General features: G+C 35.2%; 1 protein-coding gene across 5 annotated transcripts in view; it reads right to left on the bottom strand.

Annotated features, from left to right (window-relative positions):
• The window catches only part of LOC135220969 (uncharacterized), a 1,037,101-nt gene extending 1,010,857 nt beyond the window's left edge, over positions 1–26,244 (bottom strand). For all 5 annotated transcript variants that reach the window (XM_064258641.1, XM_064258643.1, XM_064258642.1 and 2 more), the window contains exon 1: positions 25,562–26,244. In XM_064258641.1, the coding sequence (XP_064114711.1) occupies positions 25,562–26,116 (555 nt within the window). In that variant the 5' untranslated portion in view covers positions 26,117–26,244. The remainder of the gene's footprint in view (positions 1–25,561) is intronic.
• Between the last annotated feature and the right edge of the window lie 1,077 nt (positions 26,245–27,321).

Genomic DNA, 27,321 nt, shown 5'->3' with positions numbered 1-27,321 from the left:
GCGAGGAAGAAGTTGAGAGTAGGAAAAGAGGATATCGTGGGCAACATAGTGTTGAGATGGATGGTAAGGGCTTACATGAGTAACCATGAAGATATAGTGCATACCAAGGTCTAGAGAATATCTCTAGACCTTGGTGCATACAGGATACAGCAGAGATGCCTAGTGTGCGTGTGTGTAAGGGATAGAAGGTGACGAGCAACTGAAGGGCCCTCTCTTCAGTGGATGATGTGGAAGCTTTCTCCACATCACATTTTATCTTGATCCAGCCATTAAAAGATGACCGTCGTGTTTTCATCGGAGCACCGTTTACAGAAAGAGGTTCTATAATATTCTCATTTACTTGCTGTTTTGAAAGGCTTGTCTTGACTCAGAAAAGGAGTTCCTTGTTGGACGAATGGTTTTCGCACTCGGTGGTCCGAAGTTCGATTCTCGGCCTGGCCAACGCGAAATCAGAGGAATTTATTTCTGGTAAATAGAAATTCATTTCTCGATATAATGTGGTTCGGATCCCACAATAAGCTGCAGGTCCCGTTGCTAGCCACGTAAAAATATCTAATCCTTCGGGCTAGCCCTAGGAGATTAACTCTGGTTAAACTAAGATATACTTAACTTTACTCAGAATAAGAATTCTGATAAAGGTTACACAACGGACAAAGTCAATATCTGCACTACCAAAAGCGCAAAAAGTATTCGAGTATTTCATCAACTATCAATTTGTTTATTAAAGCTCCCACAAAAATGACTCGTCTCGTTTGAATGTCAAAGTTTCACAAGCAGTTTTCAAATTTAAAATGGATTGCCCGCCAGGTAATGTTAATGATTCTACTCACCGTCTTATTACCAGTCTATTCGTAACCATTTAGATACCCGTGATTCAGTCATTATTTTGATAATGTCTCTGCCATTCAAGATACAAATGCGAGGGCCACTTAAAAAAGCGATGAAACATTCAAGAGTACACGCGTAAATCTTTCCCCTTTAACAGTTTCTCATTTCTGTTTGGCGTGCGATATTATTTTTCTAGTTGAAAAAATGATCCTTTCTTTCTCACTAAACAGCCCTTGCAAAGACTCAAAAAGACAATTCTATCACACGATAATGCATACAGAAATATTAAATAACAGCGGAACTGTCTGTACCATTACAATTAATAAAACAAGTGATAAATCAGAAATCTCAACTTGTCAAAGAAACTAACTATGTATTTCACGGTTAAGAATATTTAAAAATCCAGCTCTATACTTAGCAAAATGATTAAGTTTTACTTTGGCTTCTCTATTCCCATCTTATATTTGCTATTCCCAATTTACTTCTCATAAACAAAACAAGCAAATTATACAAGATTTTCTGTGATTGCTTCATTAGTGAAATACAGGATGTCAAGCCAACACTAAACAGTGAAAAGAAGGCTGGACAGAAGACTGAAGAAAGGAAATGAGAATGGGTACAGCTGCTAACACAGTTTAGGAATGTCTACAGTGCACCACTAAAGGGGATTTCCTAGGATAAGGTCCAACTCGGAAAGAAACATTGGTGCCAGCCACTTAATTGGCGTAAGATAGTAATTCTGGTAAAGCAAGAAAAATAAATAAATAAATTACAAGCAAATTCTACTTACCGGATTTCACCGCTGAATTTTCACAATACCAATAAAGTCCACATACCTGTAGGAATATAGACAAAACGTTATTTCTTGGCCTGAGTCAGTTATAAAAAAATCATTCACTACATATCAACAGAAATATGCTGCTGGTTATCACTGGTTGTTCCAACAACGAAAAAAAAAAAAATCGATGCTTCATTCACTCAATAACTTTTCTTTATCTACACGACCACAAAGAATCCCAACATTCAGACAAACACACACACAACACACACACACACACACACATATATATATAATATATATATATATATATATATATATATATATATATATATATATATACTATCACCTAGTGTGTGTATGTGTTTGTGGCATAATAAACTATAATGCATCGGGAACTTAATTAGTCCTTGCCGCTGCCAAGCCGGTTACATAATTATGAACGAGAGTATAACTATACGTGTCAGGTAGAGTCCCACCTTACTTTCCTGCTTGAAAGATTAGAAGGAAGATTTTGTAGTTCCTAAAATTTCTCCCTTTGTCATCTGAAAACTTTCTATGGTCCTCCACCTAGCAAATGATAGTTAATGGAAAACTGTTAGTTTAGAGCAAATGCCAAGGGTCGTGAAAATCCAAATGTCTTATCTTACAATCAGTTCTCCCTATATACGAAGGTTTTTAAGTGCAATATTGCTCAGGCAGGCCAAACACGCATATTAACACAATGTAATTGCATTTATAAGCTCCAAATCTTTGTTTTAATCAAGAAATTCCAAAATTTATCCTGTTTGCAAACTTTATTCCTTGCTTTTGGATTTCTGAATTAGAAAACACTGTGGCTATGAGATAATTAATAATCATCCTAACCATACAAAAAGTAGGCCATCACAGCTACGGAAAATTAATTCACCTCGCACTCTGCTATCACGAGACACTCCCACATTCCAGCAGCAAACAGTTATTGCATAAGCTTTCACTCAAGGAAGCGCAAGCAACGTGCCTAGGCCGGTTGCCCACTGGCCTACTTTCCTTTCAGGGTAACTCCGTCATTACACCAGTACACACACTAACCATCATGAATCCTTCTATAGTGGATATGGATATGATTCATATATCTGAAAACTTGTCCTATTTCAATGTCATGTTTCGACTTATCTCTACTGCATCTCGCTTACATTTCCCTTACAATGTTCAAATATATGAAGTGCAAAGAATCTCAGAAGATATTTAAGGTTAAGGATAAAAACAAATATATACTTCAATTCTCATTATAGTTATGAAATATGTGAAGAGAGAGAGAGAGAGAGTAAGGTACATATATATATATATATAATTATATATATATATATATATATATATATATATATATATATATATATATATATATATATATGTGTGTGTGTGTGTGTGTATTTGCAGGTGTGCCCTACAGACATATATTGAGCATGTTAAATTCGGCTCCATGACATCTAACGCACTATTCCTTGAGACCCAGCTCAGTGGAAATTGCATGTGAATGCAAGCTGCCATGCGCAGAATTTGCACTAAGACCACAGGTGAGAAGAGACCTCTGACATTCATTTACCACCGGGGGCTAGAGAGAGAGAGAGAGAGAGAGAGAGAGAGAGAGAGAGAGAGAGAGAGAGAGAGTAGTTGTGACATTTGCACGAGATTAGAGCTTCAACGAAGCAACGAAGTAATAAATCACTGCCGCCAAGACAAACTTAAAGAGCCGATTCGTGGATGAGAACATAAAGAAGCATAACTGCGGACGAAGACGAAATTTTACGAAAAGGACAGATACACAAACGCTAATACTTTACAACAAGCTTTCCTTTTCTCAAAAATTAATCGATCCACTACGGTTTACATCTTTAAATAATAAAGAGTTGAATATAACCACATATAATATTAATCTTACTAACTTTCCCATGAATATTAACCTCAGTAGGCATTTTACGTCCTTTCCATTTCTTTTTCTCTCTACCGTTTATACAAGATGGCGATAAAACTATTTCATACAAGATATCTACGTCGTAAGTTTCATTTGTTGTTATATTGATTTAAGATTTATGAAATTTCAGCTGGCAAGCCAAGCACTGGGGCAGTTTCAGGCGTACAGTATAGAGCGCAGGTCAGCGATGGAGGGCGGGAGTTGGGGAGGTCTACCAGCAAAACTGAAGGAAGGAAGCGGGAATGGAGGTGAGGTATATACCTACTTGGCTAAAATGTGACGCTGGAAACATCCTTTGGTTATGCCTAGGGTGCATCCACTGAGGGCACTACGCCCCTATGGGAATCTCTTTGTTATAAACTAGACCAAAATCTCTTGATAGCCACGACTCATAATGTTAACCTATTATTCCTTTGTCCTCAGGAATACAAGAGGTATTCATTTCTACCAAAATAGTCAAATGTAAATCAATTTGCGAAACATGATCTCGCTTGGATTGCAAATGTAAAAGCATACCTCATTTAACTCTGGCAGGAGCTGCCTCATAACCTAAATTCGAGCCCATATTTTATGCAAATATCACATTCTTGCGTTTAATAATATTCCCATAATGACCTTGCAACTTCTCGTAATCAACTATTAACAGGTAAAAAGAACTGTCCCAAACACATACCTACACTTATCCCATAAATTCCTCATCAACTCCACCAACTATACTACACAACATCATGGCTTTGACAAAGCAATCATTCGTAATATCACCCCCTCTTTATAGTATCTTCTAAGTTTCAGACACATGCACAGCAATCTGACTTAACAAGATTAGCGGAATTCATTTACAAAAACAACTTTATTTTCCTCACATGAACATGTGGGTTCACTCAACTACAAATAACTGACCAGCAACCACCATATCTACACTTTCCCTATCGAGTAATTCCAATATATCAATTAACCCATATTACCTCCCTTCCGCACTTATAACCCTTGTGTCTCAAAGAGTTGTTACAATCCCCTCTATCATCTTCTCCCGCGGAAAAAATGCAGTCATACCTGAGCTTCCAATCTTGGGGTCCCTTCCTTCTGTGACACGTTCCTCCCACAAATTTAAAAGCATGTTCAGGGAAAGAACAAAATATGTTCTCAATACTCGTACATCACAAGTTGTGCGAATATGTAAAATTTAATACAGTAGCATATATACATTCACAAAACAAACACACACACACACACACACACACACATATATATAATTATATATTTATATATATATTATTATATACATATATATATATATGAACACGGCACCGAGTTTATCATTTATAGGAATGGATACGCCACCGAATTTATTATTTATAGTTTTGCATGTTCATAGTAAGAAACTTGCCTCAGGGAATGGACACGCCATCGAGTTTATCATTTATAGGAATGGATACGCCACCGAATTTATTATTTATAATTTGCATTGTTTTTCATAGTAATTATGCTTTTTATCTCTCCTAAGTACGGATAAATAGGTGGAGGGACGCGATCAGGAACAGAATATGTCCGTAAAACAACTTCTGCAATGAGTCGTTCAGCGAGTGTTGGGAACACCTGAAAAAGGCTCGCTAAAAACAGCTAACCTGACTAGGGATTAACCTGCCATATATAGCCTATACAACACGCACTCACACACGACACACACACACACACATATATATTTATTATATAAATTTTATATATAATATATATATATATATATAATTATATATATATATTATAACCCTTAATTATATATAGATATATCTATATTATATAGTATATATATATCTTAATAAACGAGATAGATATATAGAGAGATAAATAGACAGACAAATAATATAGCCACGAACGAAAAATTGAAAGAATTTGATTGGCATTACGTACTAAATACGAGTATAGTACTTTGGTCTAACCGACATCGTCAGACTCATAATGAACCAGATACAGACACATCGATCGCATTTGTATCAACGAGAGGTAAGCTTCTTGTTTACTTCAAATAAATCAGCCTTAAGGAAAAAAAGTTTATTGCACGCCAGGCCTCATGTTCAAATTGTTCCCTTTTGTATTAGATGCTTCTCTGGCTAAAGTCATTAACAAGGATTACAACGTCGGCCCTTGCCCAGTTAATTCTATAGCCTGAGTTAAGCCAGTGAATTGAGTAGGTATTACTTGTAAGACCTTTCGAGACTGCGGTTTTTGCTGTTTGATTCTTACATATATCATAAGCCTTTATGTCTTTGATACAAGTAACATAAATTACATTCAGAAGATGGAATATTTATATTATTATTATTATTATTTCTACGACCTTTTTTTTTAATTTACTTAGTTTTCAACATGCTGCTACACTTAAACACTACCGTTATATTTAGCGTTTAATGGAACAGAATAGGTTTAGGATTTCACAGATCACTATTCATTCTCAGTAGCTTAGTAAACTTACCCTCTTCTTACTCTGAGCCCACATATATATGCTTGGAGCCACAAGGTATTAGTGGAATAAAATATACATGGACGATATCCGCAGAATACGTAATTATGGCAAATTTAAATCTGACGGTTTGTCTGACGACTTCAACCTCTAACAAAGAGATACTGTTAGCGGCTTCTTTTTGTAGTAGACTTTTTTCAAAGGGACCAAAACACAAATAATGACCGCGAGAAAACCCTCAAGGTCAAAATTTTCTTTTAGACTTGCAGGACAAGGTGCACATGCCCATACCAAACCATCCGAGTTCTCAAAAAAACTACATATACATACAGTTGAAAAAAGTGACGACAACGGACAACCCATGACCATACCGAAATTTGTTCACGGAATTTTCACTTGAAACCATATTTGCAATTTTTTGTACAAAAGTTGTACAGTTCAAGAACTGGCAATTTGGTAAATAATGAATTAACATTAAAGGTTATTAAGATCGACAGAATTTTTTTAAATTAAAGATGAAATAGAGCCTAACGCAAAAAACAAAAAAAAAATTAACTTCATTGGATATTTGATAGGTTCTTCTACACCACAGACATTCGGCACTCTGAAGAATAGCCTAATTTCTGAGCCGGTACTAAAACGATATTCAGCATTATCAAATCCTCCCGACACATATCTACCAACATAGGAATAGAGAACAGAACACAGTATACACATCATGTAGCCTACGCGTTATTTTTTATTTTAAGAAACTCCTTTTTTACGAAAAAATAAGAACCAAGTACTACTAGTTAGCGTCATAACATTTGTACGGTACTGCTACGAATACTTGACACTGTATAACATTTCAGCCCCGTTATCTCTGTTGTATCCGCAACTTCATTTTCATTACACCTATTTCACGAAACACAACACACCACAACCAGAGCAAATATAATAATAATAATAATAATAATAATAATAATAATAATAATAATAATAATAATAATAATAATAAAGTCAATGCTCATCTGTATTTTTCTGTCTTACAAAGTTAGTCTGCAGGTAATGAACCCTACATTATGACTTGCCGTCGTCCAGCCCAGGGCATTTCCTTCCACCACTGGTCCTTTTGTAAGTATGATGAAAAGTGGTACATTGGTTCGCACTACCACCAACTAAAATTCATCTTCTTCCAGAGGAAATATCGTAATCAAGTTTCTTAGAAAAATTCTAAAATGCATTTTACTTTCACGACAATGCAGTATAAAAAAATACATGAGATAAAATACTTACACAAGGAAACCTACTCTATTGGAAGAAGCATTGTAACAAAGAATATTCATCTTCAAACGGAAGACAATAGACCAAGATTTTCTAAAGAAAATGACGGCATCTACGCCATAAAAGCTTCCAGTAGCTTTTAGAAACGCATTCATTCCCTCAAAACTTCAATATCATCTACAGTTCATCGAGGTCCCCTGGTTGCACTAAGACTGCATAGTGACGTTTTTCTAATGTTCTTTGGTCACACTGAGATACACATTTAAAAGTTTCATCCTTTGTCGTTAAATCGACTACGAGTTTTGAAAAAAGGGAAAAATAGCTGCGAGTCCAAACGGAGGATAAAGGTACTTACTTACTATGACCTCAAAACAAAGGTTGCCAGGGAGCACGGAAACTACCTAGGGTCAACTCTAAAAATAACTTAAGCTGCACCGTGGGTTTACTTTTAAGGTTTACTACGTTCTTAAGCAATATTATATTATAAATTTCTTTTTTTAATTACCACAAAATTTATTAGGAAATTTCCGATTACAAAAACTGTACTGTAACTTCTTTAACAGGTAGCTATTTAAAATACTTCCTTCGCAAATATGTTACCTGAGCATCACTACATGTATACGCGACAGTGATTTTGAATTCATATTTACACATTACAATGAATAAACAAACAATAAATGCACACGCCCAAACTTGTGTTCGCATTTTTTGTACCGTGAACCACAGGGGTGTCCTAGCCTTGACACCACATCCACCGCGGGAATGACTTTGAGCACTCTTAATTAGGGGTATTTTCATAAAATCATTTTTATTAATTACTTCCATTAAGTAGTTACTCTCTACGACTACCAATCTCAGGGTCCGGGTTCGATTCCCCGCTCTGCCAACAAGGAATCAGAGGAATTTATTTCTGGTAATAGAAATTAATGTCTCGTTGTGGTTCAGATCCCACAATAAGCTGTAGGTCCCGTTGCTAAGTAACCAATTGCTTCCTATTCAGGTAAAAATATCCAATCCTTCGGGCTAGCCCTAGGAGAGCTGTTAATCAGCTCAGTGGTCTGGTTAAACTATGGTATACTTACGAATTATCTATTTGCTAAATTTTAACGATACAATTCTACTACTCATCTCTTTTTTGTGCGTTGATGTATTCTACTAAAAATAGTACAGTATATATATATATATATATATATATATATATATATATATATATATATATATATATATAAATATATATATATATATATATATATATATATATATATATATATATATATATATATAATATAAAACTTTACAGTAGTATTTTCTTACTCCAACACAGTAGGAAAGACAGTTATTTGCAACAGCCCCAAACAAGAAGAAGGCGTGGTTTACAAAATACCTTGTGAATGTGGCAAATTCTACCTGGGACAAACAGGAAAGATATCGATAAGAGAATTTCCCAGCATCGATATTGTGTAAGAACAAATTCTCCAAAGAGTGCTGTGAATTTACATGTACAAAATTGTGGCTGTCCTGTCCTTTGGAACAAAACAGAGACATAATTCAAAGAAAAAGATATGATTGCAAGAAATTTGTTAGAAGCAGCTTGCATATGTTTTAGCAAACAAAATATATAACTTTAATATCAGTCAGGGCATATATAAATTGGACCCTTTATTCCTTCATATTGTTTCCCAACAGTACAAATTCAGAGAAAAGTTTAAATGACCAATCACCAAATCGTTGAATAGTGCTCTTTTATTTAACCTGTTTGAATTGCTGATTTGACCATTTGTTTATGATTTAAACAACCTAAATTTTACTTTGACAATTATGTTAATTTCATTTTTTTCCAGCGGGAAAGTGTTTGTGAATTTTTGTAGTACTCATTCTGTTTAGTTAAAATAAAGCTCTTGAAGAGGCCTGGTGGAATGCGAAATTATCGAGCTACTAGAGTCTTTTATTCTCTTTTCTCCTGTGGACGATGTTGGCATATACGTGTGTGTGTATATATATATATATATTATTATTATATATTATTTATATAATATATATCTATATATATATTATAATATATATATATATATATAGATATTAAATATTATATAAATATATATATATATATATATTGATATATACATATATAATATAAATATATATATATTATTATATATATAAATATATTATATATATATATATATATCTATATATATATATAATGTATGTAATGTATTCTGACATGCGACTAAAATGAAAAAAAAAAAAAAAAAAAGATACCAAGATTTCCATCTCACTAGTACCACATCCTAATTACAGCTCATATATAATTTGGTAAGCCTACTAAGTGTGTTTAGTCCTATGCCCATTTATCTTCAAAGCGATGAAGTCTGTGGTCTCGTCGATATGTTTACCATATAAACACTAAATAAAATCTGGAAAAATAATATGTATATGTGTATAATATATATATATACATGTGTATATATTACGCATTCTATCAATTAAAATCCAACAGCATCAATTACGGGAGAAAGTTATTCTTTAAAACGACAATGAAAGCAGCGAATAACTTACTAATAGTGTTGCAACTATGAAATGACAGAACAAATGATTGGTAATATTCCGCAAACGCCAAGACTCATTTTTGTACGAGTCTCACAAAACCAAAATCTCACAAAACCAAAATTTCAAGTTTTGCCTACTTCTTCATAAAAAAAAAATTGTTGAAAATAGCGGCAAAACGTATGCACAAAAGGTAAACTCAGCTGCGAAATATTGCAGTGTTCTGCAATATGCGATAGTCCATAATAGCCTTTTCAAGCACAATACTGCTAAGGGTGTCCCCTTATATGTATAAACTATACATACACATACACACACACACACCACACACACACACACACACAAAAAATATATATATATATATATATATATATATATATACATATACATCTATACATAATATGCGTGTTTATGTATATATGCATATACGGTATATTTCTTTAACTCTTAAGCTCGAAAAGAAAAGCGCATATGGTTTTGGAACACTAAAAAAAAGTCACAACCGTTGCAGACATTAAAGGTAAAGCTGTACATTCTTACCTCAAATAGCAAAGCGTTAAACCTCAAGCAAGGATCTACTGAAGAAAACTTGATAATTTTATATCTAGAGAGGCATACTTTCTGTTAACGTAAAATCTAATATCCTAAGTAAATTAGAAATCAATATCACAGACCACCACCCCCCAAAAAAAAATTAATACACGAAAGCAGCCATTAAAAGGAGGAAAGATAGAATCTAAAATACTCAAGAAACATCCACCCTACCTTAGAAATATAAAATTTACCCTTCTGTATTGCCATTCTTTCTGGTGTGCAAGGTCCCTCCCTTCACTTCTTTCCTTAAAATAAAAGAAGTACAATATCCAATGTATACCTCACTTTTTACTTCTGCCCAATATGATCGATATAAAAGGCAGGCTGTGTTCCATAGAGGCGCTGTATGAATAACGCTAGATTAAAGAAACGTTTTACAAAAACAGCAAAGGAAAATCCGATTCAAAAGTCATGTTCGTTCATGAAATACTTCCCGAAAATCCAACATAACGACCACTAAACAGAAATGCTCAGAAACGCCTGAATGTTGTTTACCGTCATTTCCCTTCAGCCATCCATCAATCAATTCTAAAACGACAACCAGGTTCCCCTACAACATCCTGTCATCCCTAAGTCTTCAATCTTGCCGAACCTTCCTGTCTTGCATTCCCTGCGGATTATGACGACAGTCAATATAGCAGTCAGGTCCTTTGATTCTCTATTTCCCATTTCCGTTAAGCACTTGAAGATATGAGGGCTGAACTTACTGAATAAATGCCGCAGAGACAATTTTTTTCCCCTTTTATTAAACTAACAACATTGGGTATAGTACACTTTAATTTACAGAAACAGTAGGTAAAGTTTCCCAAATCTTTCGTTAAAAACACTCATTTAATTTCCCTATATATTTTATTTAGTAAATAACTTTATCGAATAAGGTTTTTCATTTCCCCGTAAATAGTAGCCTCATTAGCAATAGTTCTTTTTCATTTTTCTTACATTAAATATTTGAGCACTATTTTCCTTCGTTTAGGAATAGTAAAAACTTCAAACTATCAATGTCTCATTTACATTGTTCAGGCGATGTTTGAATATTCAACTTTCTTTTTCCATCCAAATTTCAGGGACGATATGCAATGTGCTATTACACCAATTTTCATCACGAAACTAATTAAGAAAATGTGGACAAAAACCACAAATGAAGGATATTTTTTTATAAAAATTCGCCCACACCAGCTGCCATTTTAACTTTGTGAAAAGTCAAAGAACATACACATTAGTATATAAATCTCCTGTTTCATTCATTCTTCTACTCTGCATGAAACTCTACGTTTTTAAACATTCGATTAGATCTTCCTTTCAGTAACAAAAAATAACCATTCCACAGTTTTGCTGTAGAAGGCATTCAAAACCTCTGATACTGAGTTGTAACAGCATGTGGAAGCTATGAGCTCTTGCAGAGTGAATAGCAAACACACTTCTGGATGCACAGTAACTTCAGGCAAATGCAGTTCCTTGTTTAAACAGAACTTCTACAAGATGGCCATAAACGATGTCTTCTAACAGTGATTTAAACCGTAATTTACGTATATTAGTGGGACAAAGGAAATCCCAACTTTGAATATTTTCCTCTACAATATAAAGATCCGAAAAGCTACTGACATACAAAGATGCTAAAATAAAAGAAATGAACCATGTAGCAACACCATCACTGTTGTAGATATATGAATCCTTGCAAAAATAAAAAGCGCCTCTTGGCCGCATTAGGTAATACGTATATTTAGTATCATTGCCATACCAAAATGCTAAAGCCAAAGGTAGCTCGAGTATCTGCAAATATTCACTCATTTAATAAATTTAAAATTACAGATACATAGCGAATAACAACATGTGAGTAAAGAATGATACGCAAGGAAGACATACTTCCCCTCACAACTATATACACCACTTCCCTAGGCATACTAAAGCTCTCTTCTGGTTAATACCAATGGCAATGCAACAAAGGTTATCCTCTGTAACTAAACAAAGCGTGCTTTGAATACTACTAGTGGAACATCGGACAAGGTTAGGTCTATCCATTCATATCCGCCACAGCCAGAGCTATGACATATTTACGTACGTGCTTTACAAGAGGCTTTATTGTATCTGTGACACAGAGAGAGAGAGAGAGAGAGAGAGAGAGAGAGAGAGAGAAAGAATGGTACAGCGTCCAGAGCCTTGTAGTACACCCAGTCGTAAATTGGTAGCAGAATCTGCCGGGGTCAAGAAAAGGGAGTGGGACTAGCAGCTTCATCCCTAAAAACATTATGAAAACCCAGAAACACACACACACACACACACATATATATATATATAATATATATATATATATATATATATATTATATATATATATATATATACCTATAGAGAGAGAGAGGGGGGGAGCGAGAGGTACGCACACCATAAAGAAATCCACTTTAAAAGATTTTCCCTATACTGAAGTGTCAGCCTTCAAATATTTACGGCAGACACAAGCAACAGACCCCTTTGTGTGGGCATTTTACATATATCAGCTATTACTTCCTATTTTCCACTCCGGCGATTTTCAAGTGAACAATCTGGGAGGCTTCCTGCCTGGGATAAAAGATTTATGTCCGCGTGCACTGGGCGATATTTCATCCCCCTCTAAAAAAGAACACAGCAAAATGCGGCAATTTGGATCAATACCCGCGCCAATATGTTATAGTGATCTATCTGTGATTTACTTTTATTCCTCTAAATTAGATATACGTATCAACGTTTCATTTTATCGCCCCAATTCAAACTGATAAAGGAAAAGAAATGCAAAGTAATACATACAAGTAATCATTTTCCTTATTTGGCCATCGTTTAAAAAATAACCTCATTTTCAACAAATATGAGAAATATTGAAATTGATGCAGATCATTCTTGAGTATCTAACTAATCATTCCGCACCGTACGCAGTCCATGAACATGACTCTAATCTCAAAAAGAAATCTGAAAAATAAAGCCGGAGAGATGACAACTTCTCTTCAAAATATACTGAAATGAAAGCACAACTGGCGTCAACATAATTATGACTTAGCAAGTTAAAATCAGGGAACAACAAAAAATACAAGCAGTCTTTAGACAAGCTTCATGGCGCTAACCTTCATTACGTATATCATTTTAACCGGAAACCTTTACACAAGCATAAATGTCATTTGCTACATGTGAAATATCTGCAGTAAAGTGAAAATGGCGGCCTTCCATACAAGAAAAGTAAAAAATAAACAACCCATTCATACAGATATATATATATATATTATATTATTTTTATATAGATATATATATATATATATATATATATATATATATATATATTATATATATATATATATATATATATAAAGTAAAAACTAATACTAAAAGCACGAAAACATTACAATTATCCACAATTAACCTCAAATACTGCTTGAATCGCCCTAGCACGTAAATTTCCCTGCAAGGCGATTCAGTGAGCACTTCAGAACTGCGACTCTTGTGGTTGACATGGCTTTAGAGGTAACATAAGTCACAACTTTTCGTAAAACTAATCGTAAAACTAAAATGGTCACATATCACTATAAAAAAAATAACAAAAGCTGTTCCTCCTGAACGTTACAAAAATTAAGTTTTAAATGAGTGAAATCATATTTCAAAGATGGTTCACTTTCAGAGCAAGGAGCGAGTTTGCAAAAATCAAACATGTCATATCTAGACAACACTGCAGCATCCATTGTGACAAACAGCTAACAATAAACATCGTAAATTCTGGGGCCTAAGCCATTTGTTTCTCTCACCAAGAAAAATGTCACATCCCCATAAAAATTCATGCATACACACTGGCCTTGACTTCACATTGTACGGGAAGTAAATCTTACCATTGGATTCTGTAGCCATATACACAATGATATACAAAAGTGAAAAATCTAAGAAAGATGTCACTAAAAATCTCTCGTTTACGAGAAACTGAAGGCCTAAGTTTCCTAAAAAATTAAACCACAATAAAAAAAAAATCTTCTGTACACTCAAGATTCTAAGGGAACACAACTTTCAAGTTACAACCGCAGTAAAATATCAGATCTAAGCGTCACAAATAAGATAATGAAATAAGTAGGTAATAATTAATCAAAACTGAGTATGTTCCAAATCAAAATTTCATATAATGACATACCCTTCGTATTCGTTGTACACATTTTCTTTCCCCACTGTCATTTACTTTCTGTCAGTATTAAAAAAAAAAAAAAAAAAAAAAAAAAAAAAAAAAACTTGATCCCACAAATTGAATAGAGGTCCACTCATCCCTTTACCTGTTCGCTATAATGATGCGGTCAAATGGGTCCAGCCACTTGACAATTCATAAGACCACAACAGTCATCCTGAGCTTGCGCTCTTAATTTTATGTTATTCATTAACTTCACTGGCTCCATCCCCCCACCCCAATACTAACCATCCTCCTTTTTCATAATATATCCATATTCTTTTTTACAACAGACTTTAATGGAATATCACCCATTTAACCCAACTGTCCTTTCTTGATAAATCTTATTATACATTGAGCATAGTCTATAATCAGAATATACCGATTAACAATATTCTAATACGACAAAAATAGACTAGTAAAATATACCTAAATCTGACATTAAAACTGCTGAAATGGTTTCAGTAATATACTTCTGGCATAAGGCACTAAAAACCTTGCTTGTCAAATTGAAAAGCAGGAAATCCACAAGCACAAAAAGACAACGAACTTCTAATAACAAAGGTGACCGTGAATCAAACTTGACAAAAGAACACCATCTCTGATCAAATACTCTAACGAGACATTTATGTTCATATTTCACGGACCAGAGTAATCCGTACTTTAAAATACAGAGTATGATAAAACGATAAATATACGCATAGAATATGCAATCTGGGCCAAAGGCCGAGCACTGGGACCTATCAGCTCATTCAGCGCTGAAGTGTAACAGGAGGAAAACCTCTCAGTTACACTATAAATCAATTGTAAGGTAGAAAGTAAGATAGAAGACAGAGAATATGAAAGGAGGTACGGTAAAAGGAATGAAAGAGATTGGAGCTAGGGGCCGAGAGGACGCCGCAAAGAACCTCAAGTAATGCCTACGGTGCACCGCATGACGGCACCATCCACCCTATGGGATAAATATACATAAGAAAGCTATCAAGTTCAGTAACTACTCTTTCATAACCACAATAATGACCTAATTTATCCAAGGAAAATAAAGCTTCGATTCAAGTTTCAAAAATTATGCTTCCATCCAAGTTGCAAAAATACACAAAATATTTCGTTATATATGACGAAAGTAACTACGGTTATAATTATACCAATAATGAGATTATAACAACCACAACCATTAGTTATAACAAAATCTATTTTTAGCGCAGAGCAGGGCCCAAATTTCAGATATCACGTTCCCAGTCAGCTATTTATTAACTCGGTTTCTAGCAAATAGTCATAGCATTTATCTACATATCTATCAACCGACTATTAAGAAAATCAATAGCAGATTCAAAATGTATTAAAGTCTGACCAATTTAGGAGCGGACTCCGAGCCCATTAGCGGCGTTGCCAGGTCATTCTGACCATTTCAATCCACACCTGGTTTGACCTCTTTAATCTATGGTCAGGCCAAGATAAAGAGTAAGGAGCCGGATTTGAATGGTCAAAATATATAATCCTTTAGTTGGTACTACTCTCCCTTTCAACTGTTTCCTTCGTTATTTTCAACACACTGGCTACTTTTAAACCGTGAGGCTAAATGGGATGCCGTCAATGCAGTACTTTACCTAAGGATTAACAGAGTTCAAAAATGAACCAGATAAATCTAAAGAACGCGGCGCAAAGCAACCATCCTTTGACACCTTTCTATACCCACACATCAGGGCGAGTAGATAATCCGCACGACATTCAATTTATCATCACGCGCAGCTTTTATTTATGAAAAAAAAGCCAGGTAAATACTAAAAATGCTTTGCTAATGTTCAGCAAAAATATCTGAATTTGTTATAGTTTAACAAATTTCTCTCTCGGTCGACCGCACTCAACCTACAAACATAAACAAAACACACCCCCCCCCCCCCCTCAAAAGTGTTCAAGTTTTAAAATATTTTCAAAAACAAAAATGGGAGATCATGGTAAGCCTAACTGCATACTTCAAAATAGGAAACGCCTCCTCAAAGAGGAAAATTTTGTATTGGGAAGTGTTAAACAAAAATACCCGTCTCTTGCTAGATGATGGATAAAGAAAAAAAATTGCACGATGACTGACCTGGAGGTGATAAATCAGTGGTTAGGCATGATTATCATAAAAAACAAAGTATCGCCATATTCAGTGGATAAGTGTATACTACATTTTCAATCAAAACCAAATAGCACACAATCAGCTATATATATATATATATATATATATATATATATATATATATATATATATATATATATATGTGTGTGTGTGTGTATTATATATGTATATGCTACCTCCCAATAGCTAAACGGAGACGATGTGAAATATGAGATGGACATGTACTGAAACAGACTATGAGCACTGACTGTCCCTTATCACTTCGGTTCACCATGCAGTAATAGAAGGGAAATGAACGCCGACAGGCTTACCTCGAAGCTGAGTTAAAGGTTACACCTGAAAGATGGTAAATTAGGATAACTTCCTGATTTGTTCATTACCACATAATTATGTTGTCGACAAGTCCATTCTCCCGAACTCAGAGGTTGTGTCAGGTCACTATGTATGTTACGTTTTGACATTTGTTGTTTATGAGGATAACAATTCAGCAAAAGTGGCAAAGCTGAAAGAGACAAAGGGACAGATATTTTTTTTATTTGTTTTTGATGGTCCTCGGCAAAGGACACCCCCTTCTGATATTGCCAGAATGTACTAGTCACCATGATCCTCCGGATCGCTATGAGTACGAGACCTTGCAAATTAAATATTGAAAGGTAACTCGAAAAAAACATTATTTTTTGATTGTCCTTATGGTTTGGTTACTTGCTCATTATCCACGTCCTATGATCCATATTGATAATTCCGGACAACCTCAACATTTGTCTGCTGTAGTAGTTGCCGAAAACACAACAATGCTTACTCGTCTTTTAAATAGACAAAAACTATATCAGGAATACTCATCAATTATTAAACAGACACAAGTAGAATCGCGAATTCTCAAGTTTGAGTTGTCTTGAGAAGCATTGGAACTCTGAAAAATAATTGACTTTCGAGCTGTTCCCCTCGAGGGATAATGCATCTAACCCAAATGACTGGAACTCTGGTCATGTAGAGGCTCCATATTCCCTCACGTTTACAAAGGCAGAGGCAAGTGCATGATCCGATGGAATGAAAAAATGTCTAGAAACTAAGCATGCTTCTTGAGCGGGTGACAAATTTCAATCTTTCAAGAAGTTTTTGCTATAAATAGACTGAGCTCATTCAGGACAGCCATCTCTGAGTATGACATCTATAGTGGTGTTAGTAATGCTAAAAGGTTTACAAAGTTTAAGCCAGCCCTGGAGCATCAGTGAACTTCATGATATTTTACGAACGAATCTCACATACTTCCTCCAATATAACCTTTCTTACCTAAGGAAGTCTCCATCAGGCCAATCTTAGAAGAGGTTCTACTTAAGCATATTATCCAATTTAGTGTATATACTTGCATAAAAGGAAAAACATCACCCTTTAAAGCTGGCTTGAGGACTGTTGTGTTACAATCTGTAATAATGTAAAACAGCAGCTGTTTTCACTGCCTAATTCCCAGACCTAGTCTTGCCCTATACGTTGTTTTTCTTATGATGCATGAAAAGCTTGACTATTTAATAAAAGAATTTACATAATATGAAGATTACTGAAGTCCCATTTTTACAAGAGATCCCCAAACAAAGCTCGTGTATGAAAGCAATTTGTATCTTTCCAGGGGAACAATAATGTTTGTTGGCACAACATCAAATCTGCCTAAGAGAGGGAAAGTGCAATACTATCTACAAGAAATACGTATAAGCTCTCAACGCACTCAGAGCAGAGAAGGATGTGATAAAGGGTGGAAGACTGAAAACAGAAAGCCAGAGATCAGAAATGTACATCATCATCACATTCTGCTGATCTTCTTCACTGCATTTTCAAGTTTTACATATATTTTGTATGGTCTAGTCCTCTCATCCACCATCTAAATTCTAAAGAGACCATTAAACAAAGCATTTTTCTTTGCCTGCCAGCTGTCTATATACAAACATTCCTTGTTGGTGATGTATATATTTTCATCCTGTCCCGAGAGACAGTCTTGCAATGAAATCTGGCCGTGTTTGAAAGATGACGCTGACCAATACCCAATAATCTCTGGATACCTAATGACTAGCCACACAAATGTTTCACTTCCAATCACATTAGTTGTCTAACTACTGATTTTTATATGTACTGTTTGTGTATCCTCGTTGTCTGTAACTCAACAAAATCCTGTCACTTACACAGTTGTAATATTCTTAAATGAATGTTAAATTTAAACTCTTATTCAAGCAAACCAGGATTGCCATTTCCATCCATCACCCAAATTTATTAAGAGTATCAATGAACATTATGGCCATTAAGCCAGTTAATAAAAACCAAAAACCATTCAATCAATCACTCATACAGGAAGGCCATTAATTACAAAAGGCCTGTCAGTGTTAATTCCCAGTTAAATTTCTCTGATTGTCACCCACAACACTAGCCAGGTCACTGACAAAATGGGAGTATGTACTCGTTTGTTATCGATGCTACAGGACAGTTAATAATCAAGCTCTTGAAAATGCAGTTTCTAAGAAGGAACTAAGACATGCCTTTCAGGACATATATAAGCACCAGCTAGTTAAAATACTCTCTGTAGTACTTAGTACTCTAAGTAAGTATAAGGTTAAAATTCTTCCCTTTCCAGACTTTGCAAAGCATATATTTCTATTCAGCAATGTGCTTAGGTTTTTAGGTTTCCAACTTATTGGTTTGTAGCATCAGCCTTTCAAAATAAGAGGCAAGTTTCTGTGTATTAATGCTTTTTTCTCAATTCATTTTGATTTTCTTGTTACACTCCAATCATGGGCCAAAACTGTTACTCATCCTGACATTAAAGGAATTTCTAATAAAAGACAATATATTAAAATTTAGATACTCCACCAAGGGATGGCCTATGGGCTACTTTACAGCACAAATATCATAAAAAGTCTAGTAAAATCTGAAACACTACATTGTAAGCAGCTTTAATTTCACCAGTACAAAACAATGATCAGCAAAAACAAGAAACTTCTACTTTTTCTCGAAATCATCCATAGTCTGGGTTACTGTTGTTGATGAGCCTTTACAGGAGTTACTAACACTCAATAAATGGCTCATTTCATAATTTGTTTTATGAATATATGCTCTTCTTGACTAACCATCCCTATTTATTCACACTTGGGAATGGTCAAAAGCATACTCAGTGCTAAGAATAGCACTGCAAAACTATAAAATAGGAAACTCTTGCTGTACTTTCAAAAATGTGGGTGAAACCATCATTAACAACAACCATGAGAAGAAACAGCCTTAGACTGATTAATGAGGTAAATCTTTCAAATACCTTTATACATAAACAATGATATCCAACAAATGTTCTTTTGATCTGAAATTTAGTGAAGACTAAAAAAAGCAAATTGCATATAAAAATAAGAGTATATCCTATATAAGTCTAATATGATCTGTACTGCTGTAAGAACATAAATTATGGAATGACACTGAAACTACTGTACTGCTATACAATCTGGTCATATGAGAAATTTGCTCTCGGACATGTCCTTTGCTCAACCCCTGGGAGGAATAGTATGTGATAATGTCTGCTGGACTCCTCTAGGCACAAAAAGAGTTGGAATACCCATACCTACTTGAATGAAAAGGGAAACTGGAGATACGAGGAGGTAATGATAAACTATGAGAAGATTTAGAAAGTGCCTATAAAGAAATTAAAAGTTCTAAATCAGATAACAATATTATAATAAGTAATAACAAATGAATCTGCAGAGTGCAGCATGTGAACTTTTCCTTTCAAGTGGACAAACATCTTGGTTTGTTAAGTATATCAGATGCAGTGACCAAAGACATTTTTCTAGCTTGTACATTGCTGAAAATTAAAATTATGGCTCACAGGATGAGAACCTTATGGATGGAAGCAACTTCTTCAACTACTGTAGAAGCAGGCAGAGAACCAGAGATAGCTGTGGTGTTCAAGATATTAATGCTCAATGGAGCCTCAACAGAAATAGTAACATAGTACAATTCATGCCATAAGAATCTTAACCCTGATCATTGGTAGTACATTTTTCACTGGCACTTTAGTAAGATGAATGATAAAACATGGATACAGAATTTGTTGAATTAAAAAATACAAATAATGCTGCTGGATTTGATGCTACATCTTGAAATACTAACAGTACAGCCTAAAACAATGAATTAAAAATATCAACAATGTAACAACATTTTACCCAACATTCATGTAGAGCTTTCTTTTAGTATCAAATGATCTATATACATATTTAATTTTAAGTATACAACTTAAAGTTTTATTGCATATGTAACAAAAATTAACTACTCAACAAAGCATGCAAACACCATATGTACTAGACATTTACAAATACTGAACAATACTAACAGAAATGGGAATTAAACATATGCAAAATATGACAATTGGGAATCTGTTTATAAAATAAAACTTCAAGCATCCTCCTTCAGCATATAGCCAGATAATTCAGGGAATACTTTTAAAGTATTGCGACAGAATATTCAAAGTTACTAAAGCCTATTACAAAAAAAAATCTATGTTCTGCATGTAAACTCCACAGGTATTCTTTAGAACCTTGATATAAAAATTATCATTATTTCATGTTTACTAACAAGACTAGCCTATCATATAATGCTTCTGTAACTTTACAGCCCATTCTCCACCCTTAACATTCCTTACACTTTACCTTACAAAAGATCTCAAACCAATTACTGTTTGTACTAATGTCAGAAGTACACAACTGGACAAGAGAGCCATCAACATTCTAAAATTCACTGATTGTGATTGCAGAGAGGAAGTAAACTCCAGAAAGGGCTATGGTAACCCACTACTGGTTAAATGAGACAGCATACTAGGATGGGAATGATGAGATTCATAAAAACTGATAGGCTAGGGTAAAGTTCTCAGCAAGAGTAAAGAGACTGTTTCTAAGATTCTGATTTACATACTGTACTGTATAGTATTTGTCGACTTCACCTTTACATTCTTCCTTTATTTATATTGTTATGAAGAAAGTACATCGCTTCAGTATTACGATATGCTGAGAATTCCTTAGGTAAAATATCACATATATAAAATTAAGAATATAGAATATATATGCTGGGACGAATTTCTGATAATGTTGTGGCTCAACTTTCCCCATAAACACTTTCCTTTACTAGCAGAAGTGAGATGTGGAAATAGGCCAATATACAAATCTCAGAAGATCCTACTATATGAAAGGTACAAGGATTTGGCATTCACCACAACCTCAATATTGCAGCCCATTTCAGCAAGTCACCCAAAGAACATGGCATGATCCGACCTCCAGCTTACTCAAGAAGTGTGCAAGATTTTCCCCTCCACATAAGTTGTAAATATGATATTCCTAAATCAATGTGAAGTGGTCTTCGGAATTAATATCCATGCTTAGTACTACTACTAATACTAACAACAATAATCAAATAAAAAGGACACAAATTAAATACGTTCATATATTCTCAGTTATAAGTGGAAGCACAAAATAACTGAACAAAAAACATATCCTAAAACAAAACAAAAAAAATTAAAATGTGCTAAAATCTACGGCCAAATAGTCGTTTCACCTAAATTCAGTACACCAAATAAATTAGTGTTAAAATCTACGGCCAAATAGTCTTGTTTCACCAGCGTAATTAAAACAAATGCGCTATATTTTATTTGAAATAATTTTTCTGTATGGTTCAACATATGTACACATTATTTTTTGTATTTTCATTCTAGTTAATAAATCATATGTATGCTATCCTAAAATTCCTGTATCTTTAACTTCTTCAGACCTTTTTGGGCTCTTCCATACACCTTTCCTAACACCCCAACAAGAACAACAACAAAGTAGTTTGTAAGCTTACTCCACGAGTAAGCAAAACTAAGCCCGTGTAATTGTTTCCAGCTTTGGACATGAATTAATTTCAAACTAATTATTCTTTTAATAACATTATTACTTTTAATCATAATTAATAATCTTTCTGGCTTGAAGATAAGCACAAGCATCTTTCATACTGAAATGGAAGAATACTATGCAGTAGTATGTATGTCAGCTCCGTGTCACTTATAATAGCATGTGACAAGATAGTGCCAAGATCAAATGAAAAAGTGCTTGGTACTTCATTCTTCTACTTTTCCTGTATCCTCAGTCTATTGACTGGATGGGATGAATGCAGTCCTGGTGAGCTGGTTCCTATCCAAGAATGCATAACCAGTGATCAGTACTGTATTTGATTGCTATTTAAATAGCTATAATGACTGACCTGACGAATAAACCCCATAGAAAATCACTTGGCAATAATGACAAATACCATGGTAGTACAAGGAATAAATGTTCAATTAAGACAAGCATACAGTAAAACACCACTGCATGTCTGTTCTGGCAACCTATGACCCAGAAGAGGCATGTATAACTACTATGTATCACTAGCACTATAGTATATGCCTAAGAGATTAAGTAAAACATCAGACAATAGGGGATTTACTAATAATAAATCTTGAATACACCTTATGCTTCTAAAAACAAATTGGTAAGATTATTACATATTTACAATTCAGGTAGTGACCCCTGCAGGTTTTAACTCAGTTTGCATCCACTTTTGCAGCATGTTTAGTACAAGCCCTTTGGGGATTACCATAAAAACATAAACAAAAGACTGTAAATATAAAGATAGTGATTCCCAAGAAATATTAGTCCTAGATAACGACCCCCGAAAACCCTTAGGGATTGGTTGTTGTTACATAGGATATATGAATCCACTGTATAAAGAGTTCCAGATTTAGTTTGGTCCTGCAAATGTGAGAGATGAAGTTACGGACAGTGTCCAAGTAAGATGCACATTTTTGTAATACATGAGCATAAAAGAAATGTACCATGCTTGGAGTGAAAAGTGAAAACAGAAAATGCAAACTGGATCTACAATGTGTAGATGATAGGATAGTTCTGAAAAATCATTTGAAATAAGAGTTGGAATCTTTCTATACGATTCCAAGGGAATTTAGGGCAGAGATTGATTGATCTATTGCTGTAATGGTGAATAAAGTAAAAGATAAGGTCATCTGTGTAACTGAGGGGTATTCATTACTGAAATATACAATTCTTGGTACTATGCTGATGTGGTCAGGAAGAGAACCAATGGAAAAATATTTACATATTTTTTTGAGGCTGCAAATAATGAGAAGTGTTGAAATAAAAATAAAAAAGGATGTGGTTGATGCTTTTGGAGAAATTCTAGCTAGGGAAAACAATTATGAATTCTGACGTGGTGAGAGAAGTGATAATGCATGTAATATTTGTAATGCTGACACTGTAACTGGAAAATATGAAGCTTTCATCCAAAATCACTGATGTGTAATATATTTAATGAAGAGTCAAATGAAAATCTCAAGAGCAAGATTGATATATATATGCAGAATGCTAAGAATAATGAGACCTAGATACAATGTACATATTTTGGATAAGCCAAATGCTGGGAACACTAAGCATTACACACTGAAATGTGATTCAATTAAAAAATGAATAAACTGCATATGATGTAATAATTCTGGTGAATGAGCAATGTTAAACAAGCATCAGAAGAGTATACTGAAAGGATTAGAAAAAGGGCCATTCATGGAATAAAATGTGGTTTCATATACTGAATATGAAATTGCTGGAAATAAAAAAAAGCTGAAATTATATGGAGATATGACTGAACGTATGGTTGTATATAAAATTGATGGAAATCAAACTGTTGAAACTATATCACGATACAACAGAATAAACGACTAAGAAAAGGGGTGACCTTAAGAGGCTGGGGAACATTTTAAAACTGACCATTCAAAATATAATTTAATGTGTAAAGTTCAGTAAATGAACCAGTAAATGAAAAGGTTCAGTAGAACCTTTAGAAAATCCGTCTCATGAACTGTATTAAATGTGACCTTAAAAACATACCTAATCCATGACTGCTACATCAGTAAAACTATGTTAGTAATGCTTACATGAAAAGCTAACAAACTTCTTTTTTGGTGCAGCCTACAGAATGCACTCTTTGACACAGTCGAACGAGATAGTACATACAACAAGTAAAAATAAAATATTAAATAATCTTCCAGACCACATAAACTGCTGCATGATCTGCAATACCTAAGTACTCACTGTGTAACACAGCTTCATCATTCCTATAGTACCTAGTTTTACAGATAATGAAATACATTCATTCAACAATGCTAAGGCTACCAATACCTGAGGGGATCAGATCTGCTGCACCATATGCCACCATCTGGTGCAAATACCAATGATCCATACATGGCAAGATGACCCAAACCATTGAGATCAGATCACATCAGTAAAGATTACCTGAACAGCACCCAGACATGTGCTACAAATTATAATCACATTTTCAATTTACTTCTGCATGCACAACTAGACTATGCCATACTACCAATGTGCTGCTAATGCGTAATCATTCCATAGTCTCACCAGCTAGCCTAACTATGCCATAGTACCAATGTGCTGCTATGCGTAACATTCCCATAGGTCTCCCAGCTAGCCTAACCTACATGCACTAGGTAAAGTATAGGCACAATGAATAGCTAACCAGTTACAAAAGTAGGGCAACATCAAACATAAAACTGCGTTAAGCACCTACCTATGCTCCAGATTTAAGGCTAAGCAAGAAATGAGTTTAAAAATAAATTCCGAACTTATAGGCCTTGGGAGATGTCTAGGTTAGGTCTAGGTCTTAGGATAGATCTAGCCTAGGCCTACCTTCTACTACCTACTAAGGTAGCTATAGTAAAAAATAACAAACCATAAAGTCATTTGACTGCAACTAACTAATTCTGGGTTGTTATCCGGTCATAACATGCAATCTCACCTGAGTTGTGTAGGGATGTGTTGCAAGATCAACGGCATCCTGAACTAATCTCTCCTTCAGGAGTCCACTAAGTTGCGTGTGGGGAAGCCTCACTAATTCGGCCCTCCCGGCTTCATAAGCGTCCAAATAACGAGACGGAGTGGTATTGGATGCTGCCGACGCCAAAGGCATTGGTATAGAATGCAAAGGACCCTCCCCTGGGGTTGATGCCGTAGATCCTGATCCCCTGGAACCCCTGGATGAACGTGAGGATCGGCCCCCTCTAGGACCTCCTCGTGGAGGGTTGTGTGTGAGGGCATGTTCTCGGGATGCCAACTGTGCCTCTTCAACTGTGAAATAAACAGAAGCTGCCCCCTCCTCCCGGAGCATCATGACAGCTCCCAGAAGGGCATTTCGGTGCCCTGGGTTAACCACACCGATGGCGTCGAGGTCAGGGGCGCCGATTTGTTTGCATATCTCCAGGTCATCGTAACCGTTGTCGATAAATGATTCGGAGTACTGTTCCATGTGGAGTGACTTCAGCCACTCTGTAACGATCGTCTCCTCCATCTCCATATCACTGAATGACACCGCCACTAACACTCATTACACTCCCATTAACCCATTTCATTTACAAAGTTACGGAGGTGTAGCAACACGTCTTACCCATACACCACTTGACACTTGACTGTTTACATCCACGGCCTCACAGCCCCCCTCTTGGCTTTAACTGTTAAAGCTACCAACAGATGGCACTGCTCTGATTCAAGAACAAATGACTCGCGTGAACGGTTGGCGTAAAAATACTTTGGTGCAAAGTAGTACTTTTCTTCTTACGGGGATATCTTATTTATAAGATTACCTTTTCTATCAACGTATAATTTATATACTCAATGACATGCACTTATTTCAGCTTCTCAATGGAACGTCGGTTTCGTTATTTTCTTTCACCATCTGCAAGCGATGGAAGATTGCATACTCCACGCGAGTGTATTTTACGAAAAGTGACTTAAAACAACTTTAATGTTATGTAATTTGTAATACATATTGTTATCTATTCGAAAGGCTTAAGAAAATCATGCTACTGAATGTGCTTGCGTACGCCAATGCGTGTCAGTTCTTGATTCTTGTCAGTTTGGTTCTCCAATCTGTGTGAAAGAGAGAGAGAGAAAGAGTTTACACGTGCTTTCGAGCGCCGACCTGCATGATCTGAAAAGAGTAATAATTTCACCCGTTTTAGACTTTTAGCTCTTCTGCCGTTGCAGTTGTTTACTTAAGACAGATGTTTATTAAATTCATTCTTAAAGCATTTTATATTTAATTTCCCGTACCTTAGCTCACACTAAATAATAGGTAGAATTCGTAGCCGAGCGCTTTCGTCCTTTAATAAGGGGCCCCTACACGCTCATTCCAAACTGTCAGTTGGCGTGAACTGAAAGACTGAAGAACTGTAGTAGCCCTATCCACACACTATTCACTTCGGCTTGCAGGTGTAGTCTCAATTCTTCTTGTGATTGTGTGGTGAGAGGACAGCCATGGCCTATTCTCTTATGCCAGAAGATATGGAGACACTTTCTGAGTACAGCTGGTGTGTGTTATGATGTAAACTAGAAACGCAAACGAGAAAAATGGACAAAAGACTGGGTTGTTGAAAAGACAAAAGCTATCTCACATGAACATTTTGTCAGAATTATTATTTGAGAAAGGCGACTAGTTGAATTGTCATTAGAATGGATCAATGAGACTTTTTTTGGAATTGCTCTCCTTAATAAAACACGTTA

Source organism: Macrobrachium nipponense, chromosome 2 (genome assembly GCF_015104395.2).
Source record: "Macrobrachium nipponense isolate FS-2020 chromosome 2, ASM1510439v2, whole genome shotgun sequence".
Classification (NCBI taxonomy): domain Eukaryota; kingdom Metazoa; phylum Arthropoda; class Malacostraca; order Decapoda; family Palaemonidae; genus Macrobrachium; species Macrobrachium nipponense.
The sequence above is the reverse complement of the archived record's forward strand: the minus strand, read 5'-3'. Positions and strand labels throughout refer to the sequence as shown.